Source organism: Poecilia mexicana, unplaced genomic scaffold (assembly GCF_051168715.1).
Source record: "Poecilia mexicana isolate PSO_F unplaced genomic scaffold, ASM5116871v1 scaffold_12, whole genome shotgun sequence".
NCBI classification, from domain to species: domain Eukaryota; kingdom Metazoa; phylum Chordata; class Actinopteri; order Cyprinodontiformes; family Poeciliidae; genus Poecilia; species Poecilia mexicana.
In genome coordinates, this window is record NW_028263381.1 from 11,859,307 (window position 1) to 11,877,610 (window position 18,304).

The following is an 18,304-nucleotide window of genomic DNA, read 5'->3' on the forward strand; positions in this document are numbered from 1 at the left end:
CTTGACAAATCATCTCTGTAACTACCTAAGTCAGCGAGTAGAAAGCATAACAGCAGCAGATTTCAGCTCTCCATACCTTAGAAAATTCACAAAGACAAGAAGGCATTTCAGACCTGGCTTTAATATGTCTTCGCCAATAGTCAGACTTTGTCAGATGTTATTGGTTAAATGCTTATTTGCCATATTTTCAGTTAAAGATTGACAGTACTCCCTATTTAGTGATGTACTGTTAGAGGTGTACATAATCCAGTGATGGCATCTGTTGACATTGAATTAAAACTGAAATGTTTTTTTGCAATACAAATACTTTGGTTCTAAGAGTTGTATAATTTTTAAATAACCCAACAGACATTATTTCTTCATTGATTCAGACAGAGTGTCATCATAGTGTAGCACTAGGTTGAACAACATTACCATCAGGTTGCCATGATATTTGGATAGCACTCAGATAAATTTCGTAGCAGTGACATATATGCAGTACATATGGCATTTCCAAGTAGTAATGCTTATGTAAAACAGAATAATAAAACAAACATAAAAAACCCAGGCAACTCGGAAACAATTTGAGATCACATTTTGAATGCTACAGTAAAAAAATATATGGAAAGTTGATCCTGGAACACTGTTTACCTGTAGCTGCATATCTTCATATACCAGACCAGGCAGCAACGGTATCTCAGTCACATTGTATTCAGATATACTCTATCTATGTATTCAGAAGGTGAACTGATACTAAATTTAGCGTGGCACTAAAATCCCATGTCTTACATATACATCTTATTTTAGAGTTGTGAAAAGTTTAAAATCCATCTAAGTAAATCCACCGTCTGAAAAAGGTGGGTTCTTTGAAAGAGTAACCCCGCCACAGCGTTGGAAGGTGTTCAGGGGCAACTTCCTATATACAAAGCTCTTTCTGTAAAAAGGTCAACTCATTCATTTGTGTAACTCTTTTTCCCTTCCTTTTGCAACCTTTTCTTACCATCCCCTTGCGCCCCACCAGCCAGACTTACTCCCTGTGTTTATAAGTTGGCCCATGTATCATAAGCTAAAACGAAGCTGCCCTTTACCTCATGTAGAAATAGCTGGAAATCCAACCATTTGAGTACTTTTAAACTACTTTGACAGGTCTCTCTTTTTTCCACCAGCCCTGCGAGTACTGGAAACTGGTGTTGTGAGTCTGTGTCTGAATGAACAACTGTTCATTGCTTGCCTTTCCTGTAAGCTGACAAGAAAAATATTTCACAGCTTACACAGCACTGTTTTGTGAGACACCAGTGTGCTTGGTGGGATGTCATTGTAACAGTGCAGTGCATGTGTCTGAAAGGAAAGAAATCTTTTTGTTTTCTTTTTCTTTTTCAGGATCTATAATGTTATGTGCAGGGGTTTCATGTCATGTTTAATTTAGCCTTGAGTTTGCTGCTGCTTATATACCTCCCACAGGACCAAGCTGAGACAAAGCATACAAAAACAGAGGGAAATGGTACAATTAATATGAAGGAAACAGCTACTAGACTAAACATAAAATAACTCTAGTGTCTGCTACTTGTTTGTTTCTAAGTACTAAAATCTGCTGTGCTCATTAAAACTAAGTTACTTTTGAAAACTGATTAAGCAGCATGGGGAAAGTCAATGAGCTTATTTGTACATTTTTGAAACCGTGTTCATACTTCATTTAAAAGATTCTTTCTCATCCTATTTCTCTACCAGGTGAGGTTCTGAGCTTGATGGATGATGTATTCTCTGGTTTGAGCTCATCTTGTGTTGTTGCGGGGAAAAGGACCGGAGATCACCCCCAGTCTGTGGTGTATTCGGTTGTCTTCAAGTGCCTGGAACCTGACAGTCTCTACAGGTAAGTCTATACATGACATTAGGCTTTGACAAATAACGCAGACCCATTCAGCTACAATGATTATCCCCCAGGTTTGTGCCAGGTTGCAGAAAAGTGAAGCAAAAAAAAAACCACAAAACATTTTAAGTAAGGAAGAGGAAGCAAGAAAACATGGAATGGAAAAACATTTTGTTTACATCCAGTGACATCTATTAATCAGTTGAATTATTTGTTATTCAACTGCACTATAACAACTTAATGTCTTAAAGCATATACTGTATAAGCCCTGGCTGAAGAGGAACCCTCTGTAAACTGACTCTAGGTGTTCATAAATCACAGGTTCGGCCGGGCATAAATTACACATTTGAAAGCTTTCTTTAATTAAGCAAAATCAGAGGAGGGGAGTTGAATTTGAATTCTCTGGCATCTCATTATTAACTTTAAAAGGTAGAAACAATAGTACAAAAATATTGTGACTTTAATTCAAAACCTTCAAAAATATTGGTATGCATTAAGGCTCACAAAAGCTCACAAAAGATTTTTACACGAATTGGCTAAAGAGACTCTTTCTCTGCCATCAGTGTCTGGCCTTAAACAGGACCAGCCCTTTTTCTTGTACAACTGTTAGGATTTTAAAACCGTTTTCTCCTTCAAATAGTTAGCCTGAATAGTTAGGTAACTATTTGGTAGAGCTGGATTTTCAACTATATGACTTGCCTTGAATGCCTCAGAGGTGGGTCTGTGACTGACTGGAAACATAGTCCAGGTGTACTCTACTTCTTGACTACTGACCACTGGAGATAAGCATCACCAGCAGCCCTAAAACCCCAAACAAGATTAGACAGGTACAGAGTATGCGTGGATTATTTTGTGCCAATATTGCCAAGCTTACCTAAGCAGGCAAAAGGAAGAACCACTAACACCACGTTCTTCCCTGGTTGTCTACTTTTCCTTTCGCAAATGTTATTTTGTTTCAAAAGAGTGAATTTCCTTACCTTCTCCTGACCAACAGCTGGGTTGAGTTAAGCCGGAAAGCATACTTAGCCTGAACGTGGTCGATGCTTCCGTTCTTTTATGTTCTCTTTAGTCAGAGGTTTTAGTGAATACAGAAGGGTCCTTGTTAAATGGCAGCGTTAATTACATTCAAAAAACAAACTAACCGCATCATGTAATGCCTTCATAACGTGCTGCAGTGATATTACAGTGGCGCACATCAAATATTTACAACTTTAGCGTAACAGAGTAAGTCTTGAGTAGTTGGACATACGGAGAGGTGGAAAGAAAAGAATGTGAATTAGATTTAGATTTTTTGGTTTCATATTTACTTCACTGAAACTACATGAATATTCTTTTGGCACGCCAAACTACAACAGCGTTTTGCGGTATGAAAAAAGTTTTCTTTAATCATTATTTGATTTCATATCACTTAGACTCAGACTAACAATGGATCTGACTCTTAAAGGACAAAAGTGTTAGAGAGTTAGCCATCCCTCAGAGAGCAAGTAGACCGCTGCTCCCCCTCCCCACCTACATTATTGATGCTGTTTCTGTAAATGTTTTGCTATTGCTGTGCTTGGGGTTCCATTCATGCATGTTTCACTAGTGTTGTGAGGTTTACGTGTGTTATCATATGTTGTGAAGCAGTGTATGATATGAGGCTTCGGCTGCATTGCCATCTACATTGCCCCAAACATGAGCTACTTTCTGCTGTGACCGCAGTTTAGCCTTCTGTCAAAAAACTGCTCAAGAAAAGTCTGTGGCAGTGAAGCATCTTTAAATCCAGCTCATGAAAATCCCACATTAAAACCATGGTAATGCATCCTTTTTTTTTCTTTTTTTTTTACTGTGCTTGGCCCTGACTCTGTCTCTTTACTCACCATAATTGTATGCATGTAAAATCTATCCATTGTGTTTCTGGCATAAGCTTGGCTAAAATGTTTAGAGCTGCTACTGTTTTTTAATTTCTTTCTCATGTTGAGCTCTGGTGAATTATGAAATAAATAAAGATGACAGTCCATCAGCTGCAGTAATTTGAAAAAGACTGTAATCAGCAAATATCTAGAATGTTGTCTGTTTTAAGAGCCCTGTGCAGTATGATGTACTTTAGACAGCACCACAAAGCTCAAGAATTATTATAAGGCTGATACAGCAAGTTTATAAATCACTGTCAACAAGAATTAAGAGTACAATGTAGTAATCATTTTCATCTTTATATTCATCATACAAGGATATGGTACTTAGGAGGGTCAATGCAGACTTTTGGTCGGGCTCTGATTTGCCTTTCTCTTGAGTACTATTTGTCCCCACTATGTTCTGAAATTAAGCTGAAGTACCAACAACTATGAGGGAAGCAGACAAGACCCAGATGTTGTTGTGGCTGTCACTGGACACATGAAACACAATTGCATCTCAGCTTTGCTTGTCTTCTCAGGTTTTGTTTCACAGTGTCTTGGTGCATTATAGCCTTGGTTTGTTTATAAACAGTTTCAATGTCTTTACGCAAGAAACAGCCACAACTGAAATCTTTAGGAAACCATAATCATGTACACTTGAGCTCATTCTGTTCCCCTAACAAGCACCGCAATGAAAATCACGACTTTGGTGTAGCAAAGGACCTTCTGCTGGAAAGTGTAAAGCAGAGACACGAGTTACGCCAGTCCTCTTTGATTTACTATGTGTCTATAAACTTTTTTTTTTCTAAATAGTATCCATTCCAACCGTTTTAACTACTTTTTTTTCTGTTTTTAGTTGCTTTAATTTAACATTTTTGACATCCATCCCAAAATATTTTTACGGTATGAGCCATTATCCTAGGTGTCATTTCAGTGTCTTTCTGATTGCATTCTAATTCCCCCCACCAACACCATCAACACCTCCACCCACCATTATCTCACTCTCTCTCTCTCACGCATCACCGTCTCTTCTCCATTCATAAAACATCCATCTTCATGAACATTTTGGGTACCTCTTTTAGTGTTGGCAGACACTAATTTGACATCTTTCCTAATCTCTCTCTTGATCACATCTCTCTCCTCATTCCCCTTTGATGAATCCCAATAATTCTGCACCTTCCTGGTACATAGTTGAACTTATAATGCCAATAGCAAACATATTGATTAATTTGGCACATATTGCTCCTTCCACTTTCAGGCTTTTTAGCCTTTTTTCATCACAGATTTTCTGCCCCCTATTGCACTTTTGTGGTTTGTCAATCACTACTCGTGTCTCTCTAACTCCGGTCAGCAAAATTTGATCACTTTGGTGGAACGGGAGAGGGGGCAGGACAAGGAGGGTTCAGAGATGTTATTGGATTAGTCAAATGCCCTTCAAGAAAATGAACCAACAGGACGATGCGGTTGACAACAATTATTTCTAATATACTTTTTTTGTTGAAATTATGACAGCCCCAGGCCGGCCAAGAGATGAGAATTGACTCCCTGAGCATGGCCTGTTGTGCCGATGGGTAGTCCACACTAGGTATATGGTTTACTCTAGTCTGTTCTCAGTCCATTTTGTTTTTACATAACATGCTTCTTAGATTATGATTATTTTCTTCTAAAACAATTTGAAGTTCTATTTTGTCTCCAACATCTTGCATCCACATCTATTCTATTAGCAGGTTTGATACAAGGTTGGAATCACCATCATGTTGTAACACTGCGACGTTTTCATCTTTCAACTATCTAGATAAATAGTCGTCAAACTTTTTTTATATATATCATAAATAACACCTCAGAAAATACTGAGGTTTCCATATTACACCATATTTATAGACTTTAGAACACGAACACAACAGCACTCAAACATTTCTAATTTGTTGTGTTTTTCTTCACAGAGAACCAAACAAGAAAGCAGTTTATTCTTATCCTGCAGAACTACATGCTTGGTTTAAGGGTATGATTTAGTTTAGCATTCCATTGACAAAAATGCATTGGAACCAACCCTGACCTCAAAATCTAATATGGCTGTGTAAACTGTACTGACCACAGCAATAAACATTTTATTTGCACTCATTAAGCCTTTCTCACACAGAATTCTTTGCAACCTCTGTTCTGAACTTTCCACTATTGTTACGTACATAATTTGCACATAAACTCATTACTACTTTATGTTGCTAATAGGGCCAAGCTTTATACAAAGCACAGCAGTTACCATATACTTCTAGTTTCTCTGCCTGCAAAAGGAACATAAGTCAGGTTTGATCTCATTCCCAGATGCACGGTGGTATCTTCCAATTAAATAAGTAGCCAACTGCACTTGTTTTTAGCTGTTGTAAATTTCATTTGATCATTGGAGTTCCTGAAATATTCTCCATTCTCCATTTCCCTTTGACGTGAATACGTTTTTACTTAACAACATATCTTTTTTTTTATTTTTTTATTTTTATTGGATCTGGATTATTACGTACATCAGTTAAACAACCTTATATTAAACTTATAAATGGTCAACACCACAACTTTTTCCAAGTACCACCGAAAGCGAGTTTAGTACCACTGATGGTACACGTACCATTGTTTGAGATCAATGGACCTCAGAGTGACATAAAGTTAAGGAATTTGGTGGTACTCTTCCATCTTTGTTTTCCATCCAGGCTGAGCAAAGCTCACTGTCAACGTAATGCTACCACCACCATGCTTGACAGCGCAATATTGTTGAGTTTGGACTACCATAACTGATGCACACGTAGTTCCCTGTCTATGTATTTGGATAGCTCAGTCTTTGTCTTATCTGTCAATGTCAGCTTTAAATCACTTGGAAAAACATTTCCTGGATTAAATTGCTAATGTCCCAGCAAGATCTAGAGAAACTCACGCATGCATTCATCTTTAGTCGCATTGATTACTACAATAGGGTCTTCACAGGTCTGTCTAAAAAAACAGTAAGACAGTTGCATTTGATCTAGAACACTCCTGCTCTTGTTCTCAGTAAAACCCTAGAAGATAGAGCACATCACCCCAATTCTAAAGTCCTTCCACTGGCTTCCTGTAGCTCAGAGAATAGACTTTAAAATACTTCTGTTAATTTATAAATCACTGAATGGTTCAGCACCAAAATACGTTAAAGTTTTGCTGTTGTTGTACCAACCTTCTGGACCATTCAGGTCTCCTGGTTCCGGTCTGCTCTGCATCCCCAGAACCAGAACCAAACATAAAGCGAATGACATTCAGCTTCTGTGCACCTCAAAACTGGAACAAACTTCAAGAAAATTGCAAAACATCTGAAACACAGACTTCCTTTAAATCAAGGCTAAAATCCCACTTGCTTAGACTTGCTTTTAAACCATAATAAATAGAACATTGACCATATATTTGATGCGTATCAAATATTTTGATCGTGGCTCTTGACAAAATGTAATATCTGTTATTAGTTTTTACAACTGTTGAATATATGATGTGTTTATTAAGTTATTTTCTTTATGTTTTCACAATGTAAAACACTTTGAACTCCCTTGTTGCTGAAATGTGCCGTACAAATAAACTTAACTGATTACCTAACTAAAAATGATTGAACATAAACCATTAAAACATTTTTTCCAGAAGTCCTATGACTTGTATTTGTGAGTAATTGCAAATTTTAATTGAGATTTATGGTGTGGAGGCTTTGTTGCCCCCCATGGAGTAGAACTACAAAAAATGTTTAGCACTGTTTCCACAATTTCCCATCAAATTTTGACTACATCTGAAGGACTATGGAAGAACTAGTACTACACAGTTCAATGCAGAAGTCAGGCTTCCACTTGTGAAAACCTCCAACAAGGACCTAATAAGTAACTTTGTAGCATTGGTATCAATGTGTAGGCATTCTCCACAGTGATGGTTTTTTTCTGATAAGAGAAGAACTTGCGTCAACATTATGTCACAGGAGACGTCTGTTTGTAGCCAACTCTATTTGTTTTAATCAAAAGCCTGATCAAACCTAAGCTTGTATGCACCATACATTGTTGCATTATTGCAGGCCGCTGTGACCCTAAAGTTTTCTGTGAGCAAAACAAAACAGGAACAATAAAATAATATCCTTTAGTGTTATCATCTGACCACCAAAGCCAGTCATGTGTTATGAGCAGCACGTGGATAAAACACGTTTTCTTTGTTATTATCGTGCTGCTTTTTTATGAGTGTACATGCTGTGCTACTAGTTTTAATACTTCAATAGTACATACGGTAATACCAGTCTTGTGTTTCTCCTCATCAGTTTAACTAACAGAGGAAAAAAAAAGATCAAAATGTTTTGGTAAACATTAAATACCATCAAGGCCACATTTACTCTTGCTAAACATTTACTTTCTTTTGGTATTATAACACGATTGCATCATGTTATAATGTAATTCCCTCATTAAAAACAGTTCTGGAGTGTAGCTTTAGTTCTTTCATGCATGTGGGAGAAATCCTTGACTCTCCCATGGCAGCCACACTAGAAAAACACAAAGTCTTACAGAGTATCTTTGTCTAGTTTCTAGTGGAAATTCACTTGAAATAAGACAAAACTAACATACAAGTAACTTTTCAGCTAGATTCGGGTGCTTGTTTTGAGTAAGCAATTCCTTAATACTGATGAAAAAGATTATTTCATTAACAACATGGGAAAAAAGTCTTGCTATAAATTAAATAATCTGCTAGCAGAATTAATACTTTTTCACAAATATTAAAGAATTGTTGACTTAAAATTAGCTCACATAGCTTGCTGAAAAGTAACTTGTAAGTTTGTTTTGTCTTATAAATTAGCAAAGACTTGGTGAAACTGCATGTTTGTATAGCTCATCACATGAGCTACATCTCAGTGCAATTCCCCCACATACGTTGTTAAAGGCTTTAAAGAGACGGAGGCCCAATTTCAAGGCACTAAATTGCGAAGTCAAATTTCTTTTACTTGTTGGATATATACAGCACTTTTATAACAACTGAAAGTACCGTGGTTACTTGATTGGGCTATAAAACGACACTGTGTCCATGGAAAACTGACGACGCATCTCCTGCTTCAGCATTGTCTCTTCCATGGTCAACAACTTTGCAATTTCTATCCAGGAGTTTTAAGCCACTTGAAAATCTTTGTGGGTGTTTTGTGAAGAATCGTACACAGGTACGTAATTTCTCAGCATGTTTGATATTCGTTCCTCAAAAGCATTCATGTTGCCTGTTGATACAAAAAACAGAGAGTGGAAGTGGACTATTTGAAATGAAATATCAACATTGCTGTCTGAGGGCATTTCTGCATAAAACACATGACTACGTCAATGAGAACTGATTTCAAAACTAGACATCACATGAGATCGGTGGCAAAATGTAAAGGTGGTTGATAACAGTCAGCAACAACAAATTTTAAGATTTTTTCAAATTAGCTTAGTATGTTCCAGAGGGTAAGGAAGAATAATTTGGAGCAAGATCCACTGGTGATATGAATTTTTATTTTTACTTTAATTTTTGTAGCTATTGATCAGTTTCATGCAACTGCATGTCTCTGTGACCAACAAGACTGGAAGCATAAATATCCTTATTAGTTTATTGATTTTTCACTCTCTATTACTTAAAGGTCATTTACTGTGAATTTCTTTTGATGACACATTCCAATCCTTGTGTGCCAAAAGCGATGGTCACTGTGACTGCCATCTGTAATTCAAAAGTACCGCTGCAATGACAGTTTAGTGGATTTTCCCAAAACTCAATTTCCAGGAGTCTTGGTTATTTCAGCGTCAATGACTTTTAATGGAGTGTGGTCATTATTACTTTTTTCCTGCTGAGCCTTGCTGATGCACAGCTGAGCTCATTCAGAGCTGGACCATCTTTTCTAATTTACACTGAGAGGCAAGGCAGTCTTATTTAGAGCAATGACGACAGTGCGATGCCACTCAGATTGGATGATTTCGGAGTCATGAGATATACTGTAAGCTGACACAAATTCTTTGGGCAAGGAGAAACAGCTTTCTGCTTTGATTGATTTGCAGACAGCCTCGATTGATGTGTGTCCAAATGCTGATGTAATGGAAAAGGCATCCCCAACCATCTTGGCTTCTCTTGGCATGCCGGAGATACTGCCCTAATTGATCTTCCCAGACTATCGTTTCACATTTTCCCATTCCTTTTGTCTCATGTTTCTGATCACTCTGACTTTGTGATTCTTGTTCAGCTTTCTCTTTATTGCAAATTAACACAAAAACTTTTTCTTTTTGTAATGTTCCTTTAATCAATAGCTAATTGAAAAAAATCAATGATTTCCCATGGAGGCTAAAGGATGAGACAATGAAGCAAAACAAATGATAGAGATGAGCTACAGCGGCGACAAAGGAAAGTGTATCTCTCTGTGGGTGAATGGTCATCATGGTGGTTGTAGATCTTTTCAGCTCTTTCCTTGATTTTACATTGTCATGACAGCCCAGACTGTGGTTGTATCTCTTCTTCTCCCAGGCTTTCTTCATAAGAATAGAGTGCCTGTTTATAAACTAGTATCCTATGTTCATCCCACCCATTTTGACAGCTTATTATACGTTGCACAAATAAGACACATAATAATAATAATAAGTCACCTGGCTGAATTTCAGGACCAAAATCAAAACATTGCATTCTGAGTTTGACAAAAAAATAAATAAATAAATAAAAAAATCTTCCACACAATCTTTTCCACGTTGTTTTCCTGAGAAGCTTAATTCATTTTTTACAAACCATAGCAAAACCATTTTGGGGGATTTGAAAGGAGGCAGCAAGCCTATGCATACCACTCCTCAAGTGATCGAGCATAACCCAAAACTCTTTTAATAAAATCTCTGTCATGCCATCTTTCTGCTTTGCTCATTTCTCCCACCTCGGTGTATCCATCTGCACGTTATGTGGCTGTATAATTTAAACAGCGTGGCTGTAACATGCTGGCATTGTTTTACCAGGCAGAGGACCCAGCGAGGTCTGGACGTCTTTCTTGAGGTTCTTGGGGAATACCACATCCACCCTGCTGAATAACAAGACCAGACAAACTATGCAAGCAATGCCCAAACAGGTCATGTTACAAGCAAAACAATCACTTGATAGCATTGGAACCGATTGCAAGAGACATCAAAATGAGAATGGGCGTTTTTGGCAAAGTGACTTTTGCATAAACAATATCTTTCTTTTTTTTTTTTGTGCATTTCAGAGCAGTTTTTAGGAGAAGAATGCCATGCGAGTTGCTCATTTTGTCTCACTTTGTTTTGTGGTTTCCTTTGTGTCCTTCTGCTGTTTTTACAGTGGTTGCTCTGTGGAAATATTGCTGAAAGCTTACAGTTTTTCTTAACCAGTTATAAATATTTCTCAAGACTTAATTCACTTTTTCTAAACTTTCCCTGCAGTAGGAAAACAGTTAATGTGGACCAAAACATGATTTTTCTACCCCCCGCCAACCGACCACCCCCTCCCCTCGCTCGCTCGGTCTCCCTCATTCTCTCTATTTCCAGTAAATCTTTACTAAGAACAAGCTTCACCACAATAGTGCAATAATTATGGCACCACAAAATGGAATATGGTAGTCAAAAAACCTTTTTCCAATCTATTTTTCCAATTAAGTGCTGCAGCGGTACTGTATCTGTTGTAGTGCTCTGAAAAAAATATTTTCCTTGTTAAAGATTTTGGTTTGTCTTTGGCTTTTGTCAGTCAATATAAATGATGTACACTCACAAAGAATTTCAATTGTACTTGTAATTGTAAACAAGTGAATTAACTATTGTCTGAGGTGATCAGTTAAAGGATATAGCCAATTAGCAGGGTCTAATGTTGCAACCTTTATTTTTGGTGCATGAATGAGCTCCTGTGAGGTGGAGTCAACAGGAGGATCACTTTTTGGTGTTGCAGATTAAAGATTAAAATGATCACAGTGAGTTTCACTTAATTTAATGAAGCAATAAACTTTATAAAATCTGAACTTTCATTTTTATGTTTGTTTTTATTAACTATTTGACTAAGTATTTTACTTGGTTACATTGAAATCATATGTGTTTATGAGTAAACACAACTAGAAAATAGCACCAGATGACAGAGATCAAATTGTTAGGTAATGGAATTTTATGAGCAAATAATGCATTTTGCTTTGTCTTTTTTTTTTCTTTCTTTTTAAAGGTTTACCCTCGCTGCAGTGGATAATCGAGGCAGTCACACAGAGTCGAGCTTTGTCTCTGTACGCACCTCTTGCCCAGTGGTGGATGACAGTCGTGCAGAAGGTATCTTTGCTGCTTGGCTTTTGAAGCCGAAAGCTTTCACATTTATTTGTTTGCGCATTCAGTTCAAATGTTCTTCAGTAACTTCCTTCCCAAATAACGTTTTACGTGGACATCCCAGTTGTTCTCATGTTGTTCCTCGAACTTTATACTCCATCCAGAACATGCAATGTTCACTTCTGTACTGCATGTGGAAGAAGTTTTGAGCATTTCTGTTTCATGCTGATGGATCATAACCAGGTTGTAAGAAGAGCTTTGACATGCGTAGAGAAGCTCAAAGCAGAATCAAGCCATAAAACAAGTAGAGCAAATAGGTTATTAAAAACTGCATTTAAATATGAGCTCATTAAAAGTTTGAGATCACAAAAACAAACAAAAAAAAATCTGTGTGCTTTTCAGGTCATATGTCTGTCCTCAAATTAAAACCCTTACAAATGCTGCAGTCTAATAACCATTAGAGAAGTTAGTAACAGCAAGGACATCCAGTAATCCAACTCAATTTCAATTTTGAGTTGAAATCCTCAAAATTATTGTGTTGCAGGTTTGAGCAGGACTTCAATTTTTTTAAGACATTTATGCAGTTTACATTTATTGGTAGTAATTTAGTTTTTTCTTAACTGACTTAAAAGGGTAGAACAATTGTTTTTTTCCACGGTTGAAAGTGTTACAAAATGTTTAACAAACAGCAAAAATGCTTCAGTATAGCAAATTTTGACTGGTTGTTAGCTGACAACTATCACCTTAATACTACCTATTAATTGATTATTCACTGTTCTTATTCCTTTGTACCTCTCTAACTCTTTTCCGTCGTCACAGAAATAGCCGACAGGGTGTACAACTTATACAATGGCTACACCAGTGGAAAGGAACAGCAGATGGCCTACAATATGCTGATGGAGATTGCCCCTCCGCTGCTTTATAGAGTCCAGCACCACTACAATTCCCACTATGAGAAGTTTGGGGACTTTGTGTGGCGCAGTGAGGATGAGCTGGGCCCCAGGTGAGAAGACAGTGAGCTCTAAAAACTTTTGCTTTTTGAAATTCCTCTAAAGTTACCTAAAGAGTTGATGGGGAACAGTTTGTATCCCGTTCAGAAGTAAACAAATAAACTTGTTTTCCCACACTCTGCTGGTACTTAGGTCATCTTTTTGTCATATCTGGTGAAATGTGCTGTTTGTCAGTTACCATCACTCTGAGGCTTCTTACATAAGAGGCAATGCCTCCTGAACCAGCTGTCGGATCTAAATCATTCAACCACTCTACCCTCCCTATAAAATCCCAAAACAAAAGGAATAATTAAAAAAAAAAAAAAACATAATTCCAGCATTGCTTCTCCGGAAAGGGAAGCGAGCCAGGTCACCCGTTAAAAATCTAGGGCTGCAGTCACTCCACACATCACCATGGCTATACCAAAACAGCATTTGACAGCCAAGCCAAACAGTAAATGGGATACTCGACTAACACTAACTTGACTTCCACGTCCATTTCCTCTTCTTTCCTATAAAATAGTTAATTTATAACCAGAATGTACCAACCCAAACGTCCCTTCACCTGTGACCTTCTTGACAGGGACACCCTCATTGGTCGTTTGAACAGACACTGAAATGTTACGACACCATGAGAACAAAAAGAGGCTCAGTGTCTGAAAAAAAAAATTGTGGAATGAAGTATAAACAATGAGTTTAGAGGGGGAAAAAAAAGTTTAAAACAAAAACATTTATGCATGCGAGTCTGAGAAAGGAGTTGCTCCAGGACTCATGATAGCAATACAAAATCTTAGGTTACAGCCCAATGTTTTGGTTTGTCCACCCCCACTGCCTGGAAGCGCTCTTTTCCAGCTATAAATAATATAATAATTGAGGAATAACTTTGGTCTGTAGGAAGTTTATGCTTCTCTCTGATTGGTGACGGGGGTGGGAGACACAAGTTGGCCATTGGGACCTAGAATGTGGACTTGTTGAATGGTATGCATTTTGTATGTGTGTGGGCAAAGAGGGTGGAATTGGGGGAGATGGGGGTTGGGATAGGGGGTTGCTTTTGGGTGAGTGACTGTGGATTATTTACTGCCTTAAGTTGGCAGGGTTTAGCCTCCTTGCAGTAATTTACAAGAAGGCTCCTTTGGTGGTGCATTTTAAAAGGTAAAAGAATGGCCAAGAAGAACGTAAGCACCGTCAGCACTCCTGCAGGAATCCCAGGAGCCCCCCCATATATGTCCACCATTGTTCCAACTTACTGCCCATTTAGTGATTTGCACATGCTCTTATACATGGTAACAGTATTTCTTTGCTGTATTTTTGACAAACACCTTTTGCTTCCTCATCGTTAATCCTAATTTCACGTATGCTTTAGCCAGAAATGAGACTGCCCTCAAGCAAGATGAGTAACAGAAACATCCTTTCTTCAGTTTTTAGTCCTAATTTAATAGTAATTTTCTTTCTTATCACCAACAAATGCATATATTCCATCTGTAGGGCTTGTAATTCCAGACTTCCCTTGATAATGAGCTTGGAATTCTGTTACTTCAGACATAAGAATTCAAGGGAAATGAAAAATGCCCCCCACACACACGCACACATTTCAAATAAGTGAAAAGGATGTCTGTACTGCTTGCTTAACTGAAGACAGATGTTGATGTTCAGCAGACGCTGCTTTTCAAAATAATTGTATTTTTGGCCTTTCCCTTGTGTGTTTAGTGCTTTTTGATATCCATATGAGCTTATAAAAGCCTTGAAGAAGATACATCATTTGTGTCTAGTGGTTTTGTACACGTTTAATTCTGCTGATCTCTGAGCTCCTGAACTGTGACCCAGATACATTCTTTGTCGTTTTATACAGAGCAATTATGCGTTAAAGTTCAGGTTTTGAGCCAAACTGGCTGTCGATCCAGAATGACAGAAGGCGGGATGTTAGTCTTCTGTAAATTATACTAGCATTCTTAATCAAAATAGGCCCTACAAAGATTCTAAATCTGGTACTCCATTGTTTTATTCTTTAGAGGTGAAACCACTCGTTTATGTTTACACCGACTTGTCATTTGAGTGTTAATCATAAATAGATAATCATGTTATTGTTGGCTGAAACTGAGACGTTAAATTCGACTTAACTGGATAGACATGGCAAAATGGTAAAAGATAAATATTAATTGAATTAATTGAAATGTATTTATGTTCTGGCCTGGCTTTAAGATTATAGTAAAAAGTACTATGGCAGTGTGTGTGAGTTTTTAGCAGAGATTAACCCAAAATATTTAACAATCTGGTAATATAATTTCATTTAAACAACCAAAGTTAATTTTACTGCTTCAGTTCTGAGCCCCCCAGTTACCATCAAGGAACACTTTTTGTTTTTAGCTCTTGATGTTTATCTTGAAAAAAATAAATATATCATGGAGTGAAGATCTACCAGCCCATTATCACAGAACTAAATTCAGGAGAGCATGGGACTAGAGAGCAACATATTAATAACAAACAAATCAAGTAATAAGAATATATTCAATAACTGTTAGTCTTGATTTTTTTGTTCCTATCCAAGTTAGACTTTGGTACTTTTTCCCTTCCTTTTTTGCTCTCTTTTTAACTATATACATTGTTCAGATGTATCTATATATCATGAAAATTGAACAATTGTCCTTCAAAGATTATTTTTCGGCTTCTAATTTTTCCTAATGTTTTTGTAGGAAAGCAAACCTGATACTTCGTAGGGTGGAAACGATCAGCCTCTACTGCCGATCCCTCCTTCGCAGTACCCACATCCAAAGTCGCACAGACACAATGGCTTATATCTACTGCAGGAGCGAAGAGGGTGGACTTCCCAGCATGTGGCATGGCTCCTTACATGAAAGACGTGCTCTGTGCATGGAAAAGCTCATGTCCTTACAGCGCAACACTTACAGTAACACCAAACTCCGGTGAGAGACAAATGGAGAGATGAGCACACGTCATCTTTTTTTCTGCAAAATGACATCATTGATTGTTGAACCTCATTGGTACGCTCTGCAGCAAGTGTCTCTCACGTGACTGGCGCATTTTAAAAAAACCAGGAGAGCCTTCGAAGAATCCTCAGAAATCACGGAACATCTTGTTAAAGCCACACAAAGACGTGTTTTTGTGTGGCCTACTTTTATCAGAAGACAGAAGATATGGAAGAGTTGCTGGAGTGGACATGCTTTTCAGCTACAGAATCCCAGTGATTGTGCACATTAGTAAGGAAATGCAGTACGAGTCTGTAAAACCGACAAGTCAATCAAAAACGTAAGAAAGGAAGACAAACAAAAAGAGTGGTTGGCTTCAATACCATGAATGTAATAATATGGTTCGTTTTTGGTGCTTACCTTGGATACTACAAAACAAAAAGGATATAATGATTCTGTAACTTATTTGCCTTTGCTACTTTCATTAAAAAAGAAAAGTGGAATTATGTGAAAGTTATGTAAAAATCATTTATTTTTGAATTTCCAATTAGTTAAGAAAAAAAAATATTTTCATCAAGGTTTTAAAATCATTAGGCGAGTTATGAGTTGATGATATTGAACTTTAATAGCTTTTTAGGGCTACAGTTGCAAATCCTGAAGACTGGCGACATTATGCAAAGATGGTTTATCAGTAGAATATAAACGAGGCACTCTTGAATTGTTCTTAAGCTTTAATTTCCAAGCTAAACTACATACATAGTTTTGTCATTTTTCACTCTCATCCTTACTGTTCTTAACAACAAACCACATTTCGTAGATAGTGCTTTTATTAAAGGATGTTTTAAAGGGAAAGGGACGTCCTTATCAAGATTTTTTGGTACTGATAGTCACAAAAATTAGGTAAATACTCGTACATCATGCAGTGTCATTTAAATACGCACATTTGTTTTCTGCACATTAATACAACAAATCTATTAAACATGTATTACGTAATTAAAGCCTAAGAAGTTTGAAGTGCTTGTAATAACCAACTATCCTCTTTCTGGTAGCCACCGCTCCCTCAATGCCGTGCCTCTAAGGGGAGGCCTAACAAGGCGAAAAGCTAAAGCTTGCGCGCAAAATGTCCTGTGCTGCAAATCGTCTGTCGCCTTTTAAAATCTGTTGCGTTAAAACCTAATGTGGACACCCACCTGCTTTGCATCTCCGCGATCACTTGCATATATGCTCTTCAGTATGACATCCACAAAATGAATCGCACCCCTTTATTGATCCATGTGGAATCTATCTGGTGTGCCGTGAAGCTAGGCAGTGACCTCGGACACCCCCCCCGAACTCCAAGTATCTCTGGCAAAGCTAAGAGCAGGGACATGAGATAACTGCCCTGAAGGTATCAGAAAACTTTTACAGTACTGCTGCATCAGCTGTCTGGTGTCTAGAAGTAGGGATGCACCATGGCTTTAGCAGCTTTAAAGGATGAAAAATGTATTTTTTTTTTTCCATGATTGCAATGGGATTGTCATCCTAAAGGATAAAGTCAAGTCATAAAGTTCTCTCCTTCTTGGCTTTTTGCTTTCCCTTGGAATTTTATCTCTCCTCTTTAGAGTTTCCTCTAAAGTCTGTTGCTTTACCTTACTAAGATTAAGAGTTAGCTAGATTAACTTTCGCTACGTAGGTCTTACAGCATCACCACAAGAATAAAGTAATGGTTGAACTGTTTTTGTTTGTTTGTTTTTCTGTTTAAAAATGTTCCCAAAACAAGGACATGCCAGTGCAATTGCTTGGAGTCAATCTACTTCATGCCTCCATGTCGAGAATATTGCCCTTTTCGACCAGCACCTCTAGTGGGTGGGGTTATCGTATATTGGGTAGTCCCAAAATCTGAAAGTATTGTAATGTGGTCTGTATGTAAAAAAACACAACGCAACAATGAAAACATAGAAGTTATGCCGAACATTCAGATCAGTCTGTGGCTTTTTGTCTGTCATTAAAAAAAAAAAAAAAAAAAGAAGAGAGTTTGAAACATCTGTGGGTGGTGAGACAAAGCACTGTGGTAAAGTATGAGAGTGTGAGACGCAATCATGTTAAGCAACCAGTGACTCCACCCGCATGCCAGTCAGTGAACAACAGTCTTCTGATGTTACGTTTTGTTTTTTGTTTTTATCAACCCGATCTGGCCTGTTTGGAACCCCAGTGAAGTAGGTTGATACACTGAGTAGATGCCAGTGGAAAAGGTCCACTTATTCTGCCCTACTACCACTTTGTACATGTAAAGAAATGACCAAAACTGCAAGGCTGTGAAATAGCAAAAAGGGGAAAAACTTTCATAGCTCAATGCTTTTATGATTGGAGTGAAATCTTAACAGCAAGGCGACAACATTTAACGGAAGTGCAATAA

The 18,304-nt window shown here is 37.6% G+C and overlaps 1 protein-coding gene across 1 annotated transcript in view; it reads left to right on the forward strand.

The window, feature by feature from the left end:
* Positions 1-17,917, forward strand: part of LOC106917409 (astrotactin-2) — a 49,322-nt gene extending 31,405 nt beyond the window's left edge. Inside the window, exons 4-7 of the mRNA XM_014986353.2 lie at positions 1,708-1,849; positions 11,902-12,002; positions 12,816-12,999; positions 15,676-17,917. Of these exons, the coding sequence (XP_014841839.2) occupies positions 1,708-1,849; positions 11,902-12,002; positions 12,816-12,999; positions 15,676-15,910 (662 nt within the window). The 3' untranslated portion in view covers positions 15,911-17,917. The remainder of the gene's footprint in view (positions 1-1,707; positions 1,850-11,901; positions 12,003-12,815; positions 13,000-15,675) is intronic.
* Positions 17,918-18,304: the final 387 nt, after the last annotated feature.